General features: G+C 38.6%; 1 protein-coding gene across 1 annotated transcript in view; it reads left to right on the top strand.

The window, feature by feature from the left end:
* Positions 1-7119, top strand: part of LOC100966376 (sulfotransferase 1C3-like) — a 16700-nt gene that overhangs the window by 6578 nt on the left and 3003 nt on the right. The window contains exons 2-5 of the mRNA XM_003794305.2: positions 1488-1687; positions 3852-3980; positions 4641-4738; positions 6706-6832. Of these exons, the coding sequence (XP_003794353.1) occupies positions 1516-1687; positions 3852-3980; positions 4641-4738; positions 6706-6832 (526 nt within the window). The 5' untranslated portion in view covers positions 1488-1515. The remainder of the gene's footprint in view (positions 1-1487; positions 1688-3851; positions 3981-4640; positions 4739-6705; positions 6833-7119) is intronic.

The raw sequence follows: 7119 nt of genomic DNA, 5'->3' as shown, positions 1-7119 counted from the left end.
ACAGAGAATCTTGGGATTTTATCCCAGATTTCCCATAACACCTCTCTGCTTTGCTAGTCCTTTTCTCACAACAGCCCTGTCCTTTACTAGCTGTACCTGCAGACTTTACTGTAGTGCCCAGCAAGGTATGACGCCCAGGGAGTAAGTTGATTGCTCACAAGCGCTTAGAGAAAGAGACATGGGCCTCTGACTCCTAGAATTTAGTGATCTAAATTTTCTCTACATACTCCCATGGCAACGCTCAGAAATTTCTGGGTAACGTACTACAAATATCTCCTTAAGTGAAGGGTAAGTTCAACACCAAAAGAAACAGAATTCCCCGATTGCCAGTAACAAAGAAATGAATGAAAACCAGATAGCAGGTGAAAAAAGCTGCCTCTGACCCAGCTGGGTGGTGAGTAGGAGGGGCCAGTGAGGACTCACAGTTGCTGCCTGATCTGGGTACCTTGACCAGAGTTTCTTCAACTATAAGATGTATTAAATGCCCAGGGACCTTGTTAAAGTGCAAATTCTGATCCAGTAAATATGAGACAGGCTGTGGTACACCTGAGGTCACCAGCCAGGCACTATGCCTCCTTGCTCCCACCCTCACCTGTTACAGCCACACTGGCCTCCTGGCTATGCTGGGACCCCCATTCTATCTCCTCTCATCCCCTTGTGTCTGGAGAGCTCTGCCTATTTTAGTTCTGCTTATTTAGTCACTGATTTAATATATCATTATGTCATCCTTACCCTAAACTCTTCTGTTGCCCTTTTTCATCTCACTGCAGAGCTTCTTTTCTGTCAACTATAAGAAGATTATTTTTGCCCATTCAAATGGAATATAGTCTTTTAAATGTATGTACATAAGGGTTAAATGTACCAGATATACCCCAATGTAATCTCAGTTTTCCATATTTAGTAGACTCCTATAGATATATGACAGATTCTCATACTCTAAACCTGAAATATATGACAGATTTTCATACTCTAAACTCTAATATATGAAAAATGATTTCATAAACATTATATGAAAGCCTATTCTTTGATGATTGTTTACTATTGAAACTAAACAAGAAAACTGACTCTAAAAAGTCCCTCTAAACAATTGCATTGATTTTTCTTCTACATAATAGTCTTATTTATAATCATAAAAAATATTATGAAAAGTATTAAGCAATATATGAGACATTACCACTCTTCTTCCTATTAATCTAACAGATAATAAGATTGTTAGAACACGAACAAAGATACAGACTATTTGAGTACAAATCTCACCTCCAATAATCAGTAGTGTTCATCAAATCACTTAACATATAATGATCTCATCTAGAAAAGAGAAGCAACATTACCTATTTTATGTGGTTGCTGTGAAAACTTAATAAAGGAAATAGAGTGGCTTGTTGACTTCTTATATATATTAGTTTTCATTACTTTTTATATTCAATACCAGTAACATAGTAATTCTTACTATGAACAATAAAAAATGAATATTTTATTTTAAATAGGGCTGACTGTATCAGTTTTGGATTCTCAATGGCAGAGATTGAGAAAAATGCTCGCTCTCTCGAAAAAAAGATAACACCACTGAACGTACTACATGTGCATGGAGTCCCTTTGCTAATACCGTCAAAAGAAATGTGGGATAAAATCTATAATTTCCAAGCCAGGCCTGATGATCTTATTGTGGCCACTTACCCAAAGTCAGGTAAGTGTAGCAAAACACATAGAAATGTTTCATGTTTCAACATTAAATCATGGCATAATCTGAATTGCTCAATGAGGAAATATTGGGAATTGGGGAGAAAAAAATTTTTATTATGCATATCTGTCATTAGAATTGCAAGATATTAGCACCCTCAGGCTCTTTCCAATAAATGGCAACACTTCCCGGAAGCAATTTCTCCTGGCAACCAAAATACATTTCTCAATTCCTCAGAGAGGGACAGATAATGATCCAATTCCAAATCAATAACTTAGATAATATATAATGTCAATAAACTGAAAGATAATTACTTTTTTAACATAATCCCTTACTCAGAGTAGTCTTCTCCTTTAAACATGGTACACTCCAGATAGTCATCTTTTATCTGGTATATTCAAAAATTTAAGTTGAAAAACAATTTACTAATTGTCCCACAGTCTTGGAAGATACCAAAGAACAATTGCCTTTCCACATAACCATTCAACAGCACAAAGAACAACAACTCTCAGGAGGATAAATTATCCCAGTCCTGGACATATGGGAATGTATAAGGCAAATCCAGGACATCATTCTTTCTAAAGAGCAAATAAATGCTCAGAAACTAATGAGGATGTGTCAGAACCAGTGTGAAGGGATTCACATTGGCTAAGATTGGGACAGCTTGAGGATCCAAAAGCATAAAGTCTCTAACTGACTGATAGAACATTAAATAAAAAGCTCCTGGCCAGCCATGGTGGAAGGACTACATTGAACTTGTACTTTGATCAAAAATTATGCAAAATACATGAAACCACTATTTTCTAACATTGAACCACAACTGTCCCAACAGTCAGTCTAAAGACACTTTCTAAACTACTGCAGTAAAAGGGAAAGCAAGGAAGCCACAGAAGATTCACTGAGTTCAGGAGCCAGATGCAGGAGGCTGGGAGGCTACAGTTTGCAGGAGGTCACCAGAGAGGGGAAAACTGCACAAAGATAAACCTGCAGATATCATTATAGGTTACCCTTGAGTCTATCGCTGAATAGTAAACTTATATACAGCTACAATCCAGGAGATCAGACAAGGAACTACTAGGAAACTTTCAGCAACATAATCCCCACAGGTGACACAGGGCTGAGAAATTGTTGTGCCCCAACCTCTCTATAATAGACAGAATTTTAATCACTATAACCATAGTCCTCTTATATTACAGTTGTGGCTATTTTATTTTACAAAATAATGTATGTGTTACTTTTCTTAACTTGGAGTTCTTACAATCAAGGATTACATAAATTTCAAATTTTGCAGCTGCAATTGAGGTTACAAATCAGATGACCTCAAGATAGGGAGATTATTTTGACCACTGGCTGATCCGCTCAAAAATCAACATCCAGTAGAAGGTGGAAATCAATGTCACAAAGACAAAATATGGGAGGATGACTCTCAGCTAAAAGACAGAAAAGGCAGCAAAAGTAATGTAGTTCATAGACCTTAACTGGAGGAAAACAATTAATGACATGACACAATGGGAAAAAATTTCATCTACATGGAATATCTTATGCTATTAAAGAATCATAAATTAGATGTGATGAGAAAGGTACAGAAAATATGGTAAGGGAGTGTCATTAGGGACAGATGCAGCCTTTTTCCATATGAAGTATCATATCAGAAACTCATTTAGAAATGATGAGAGAAATGAGAGATGGAAATAGACAAGATGAGAGAAAATATAAAAAATTGTTTTCAAAATTTTCAATTTTTTGAGTGAAGTTTTTATCCTGTTTGTAAGTTTTCTGTATATTTAATTTTTTTCATAAATCAAAGTAAGAAAAGTGCTTCAAGTCCCACTACAGTAAATTTTGTTTCTACCTCTTCCCTAAGAGAATGTGTAATATTTATTTGAAGTTAATGCAATTAATGCAATGTGTAATATTTATTTGAAATTAATGCAATTTCAAAAGTGCTCTCATGTTGCTGCCTTTCTTTGAACTATTTAATCACTCAGGGTGAAAGTCCAGTTGACTAAAATTTAAAAACTATTTCCAGCATTATCAGATACAACCTGGATGCAGGAAATTCTAGACATGACTAAAATTTAAAAACTGTTTCCAATGTTATCAGGTACAACCTGGATGCAGGAAATTCTAGACATGACTAAAATTTAAAAACTATTTCCAATGTTATCAGGTACAACCTGGATGCAGGAAATTCTAGACATGATTCAAAATGACGGTGATGAGGAGAAATACAGACAAGTCGCAACCTTTGACAGACACCCTGTTATTGAAGTGGCATTTCCCCACAAAGAAAAGCCGGGTGAGTGATACACAACACCACTCAAAAGGCTTTGACTGCTGATACCAAAGCAGCAGTGTCTTGGCCAGAGGTCTCCATGGTAACCAGTACCAAGCTGTTACATCTGAAGGTCAACTTGTTCACAGGTACAGAAGTCAAATCCTAGAGTGGGTTCCCAGGACCTCCTCTAGTTTTCAACTGGGAACCTTCAGCTTCCCAGCAAGTCATTTCGATTTGTTGACTTTCTGCTTTCCAGTGATCTGTTGGACAATGCCTTTTCTTTTTGTGTCTGCTTCCTCTGTTTGACTCAGTGGAAAGGCCAGAAGGTAGTGCTAAATTCCTACAAAAGGATGGAGGTGGTTTCTGAAGAAATATAGGGAGGAGGAGGAAGATATATTTTGCACATTCTCAGAATTAATGGATGGAGCTAAAGAGTTTTCCTGAAAGTTTAAAGCCCACACAGAGTAACATGACATAAAGAAAAGCTTCCTATAAGGCTAGGCAGGAAGCGACACTTTATATGTCCTTGTGGGTATCCAGCTATTGTCATGACAGAAAAACACGTATACACATACACACAAAGAATAAAGAAAATCACTCTTTAGATTAAAACACAAAGATAAAATGAACACTTTCCCAAGAACGGCAAAGAGAAATGAAGAATATAATTTGTTTTTCTAGATTTGGAGATAGCTCTTGAAATTCCCTCGCCACGGATATTAAAGACTCACCTTCCCTCACACCTAATTCCTCCATCTATCTGGAAACAAAACTGCAAGGTAAAAACAGCTGGATTTTCAAACTTCTCTCACCTTGGTGATGTCAACAATATAACTGAGAACATCTTTCAAAATAACATATGTGGTATTTTTCTTAAACTCGGAGTTCTTACAATCAAGGATTACATAAATTTCACATCTGTGGTCACCCTTATTTTCTAACATTCTTATTCCCTTGATTCTATTTCATGCCAGTTCCTTGGTCTAATTTTTAAAAATAGAGTTTGTGTTGCTACAAATCAAAGTGTGGGTAGGAAGCTAGATGGGAGAACAACACATTTTAAATTCCCTTTTGCTTTGCTCTGCCAAAGTGCTAGGAGGGACTCTCCTGGCCTCAGAAGTAGGAGGACAGATCTCCTTGTCTAGCCTTCCATCCCTCCATAAAGCACCAAACAGGCCACGTTTAAAGCCTGGAATTACCTATACCTGTTTCACCGTCATACCTGACCTCTCACAAGGTCTGGTTCACTCTGTAACATCCCACTAATCTGCGCATCACATTCCCTCATCCCATCTGTGCCCATGTCAGCCAGTCACCCACTGTTCTCTTCTGCCTCCCAGTGTACCTGCCTCTGCCCTGCCCCCTCCAAACCCCTCTCTGCAGCCGAGAATCTTTCCAAACCCAAGTCCAACAAAGATATTGGCCTACTCTAAACACTCCACAGGTGGGCTGAAGATCACAGCACATCCTATGTATGTCTGTCCCTCGTAGCCCTTGGCAATCTGCACCCTGCCATGGCTTCAGCCAAGTCCTTCCATTCCCTGTTCTTGCTACCATCACCCTGAAATCTGAAGGGCCTTTAACACACAGCACTTCCTCACACCCGGCACCTTCCCACCTGCAGCTCCCCAACTCGGTGTGCCCCCCACTCTCCCTGGGTAGTTCCAACCCATTCTTGAGCTCTTTGCATAGCCACTAGCTACTTAGTCACCTCCCCTGATCCGCCATGGCTGATTGAATTGTATTTATATACGTTGGCACACATGTGCATGTAATTGTCCCTCACTGTGCATCACACTGCATTGTAACTTTCTCTTTGCCTCTCTGACTGACTGTGGGCTTCTGTAATGAAGAGACAGTGTCTCATTTAATTTTTCATTCTAACGTGAGTCTGGCACATAGCTGGGGCTTCCTTCTCTGCTCAGTATTTGTTGAATGAATAATCATCAACTCCCAGTGATCCCATCACCATACAACTCTCTCTAGTTTGCTGAATTCTTCTGGAGTAGCCAAGAGCACCCCAACTATGATGAAAAATTAAATATTAGAAAAACTACTCTAATCTATGAGAAATACTGTCCAGCATATTCATCAGGGGGAATCTCATCAATGTATGCAGGAGCCAAGCAGCAATGCAGGAAGCTCTGAAATCGGTGCAGGCCAGACCCCACCACACACAACCATCTACTGGTGGGACATTCCACAAATGCTCAAGTCTGTTACTTCCCCAATTAAAGCAGGGCAGTACCCTTTTCTCCTCACCTAACAGTAACACATATGAAAGTCAAATGAGATGGTAGGTTAAAAAAATGCATTCTTATTCCCCAATTTTTCTCTAATTATGAATCTGGAAAATTTCTAGAAATTCTTCGAAATCTAGCTGAGAGCCATTTCATGACTTCTTCCCAGGACGGATCTATCACTTCTTCCTCTTGTACCTACTCAGCACATCCTATCATATTTCAATCATTATTTACAGTACTATCCTCAAATCCTGCTCCTCTTTCTACATTATGTATGAATACTCAAAGATCGGGGCAATCTCATTTGTCTTCATTTCTTATATGTCTAGTCAAGTTGTAGGGGTAAAGAGACCTAGTATATTTAAGATTTTAATTAATACATAATGTATACCAAATTATGTTCTTATAGGGTGTAGTCATCATTGTCTGGGGATGCTCTCCTACAGTGTTTCCACTCAGTCTCATTTTTCTTTCTCCCCTTCCTTCTCTCTCTTTGATCTCAGATTATCTATGTTGCCAGAAATGCCAAAGATTGCCTAGTGTCTTACTACCACTTTCACAGGATGACCTCATTATTGGCTGACCCTCAGAGTTGGGAGGACTTCTGTGAAAAATTCATGTCAGGAAAAGGTGAGTGAAAACTGATTTTGTGGTCCCCACTTTTGAGCGATTCTAACACTAAGCACCTCTAGAATCTGGCAGAGAATGGTACCAAAGACCATCCTGTGTAACGATGCTCTACCTTGGAGATTTGGGACTAGGGAAGGCAGGTAGAAGAGAGTTCTTATTTTTTGAATGTAAACTGAGGATATAAGATAAAAATTCTCAAATCCTGAATTTTAGATTCAAACAGCCAACTTAAAGGAGAAGAGGAGACCTACTTTATGGAAAGACCTGGGATAGTGGGAAAACAAGAT

Source organism: Otolemur garnettii, unplaced genomic scaffold, assembly GCF_000181295.1.
Source record: "Otolemur garnettii isolate 467f Iridium unplaced genomic scaffold, OtoGar3 scaffold00079, whole genome shotgun sequence".
Lineage (NCBI taxonomy): Eukaryota > Metazoa > Chordata > Mammalia > Primates > Galagidae > Otolemur > Otolemur garnettii.
The sequence above is the reverse complement of the archived record's forward strand: the minus strand, read 5'-3'. Positions and strand labels throughout refer to the sequence as shown.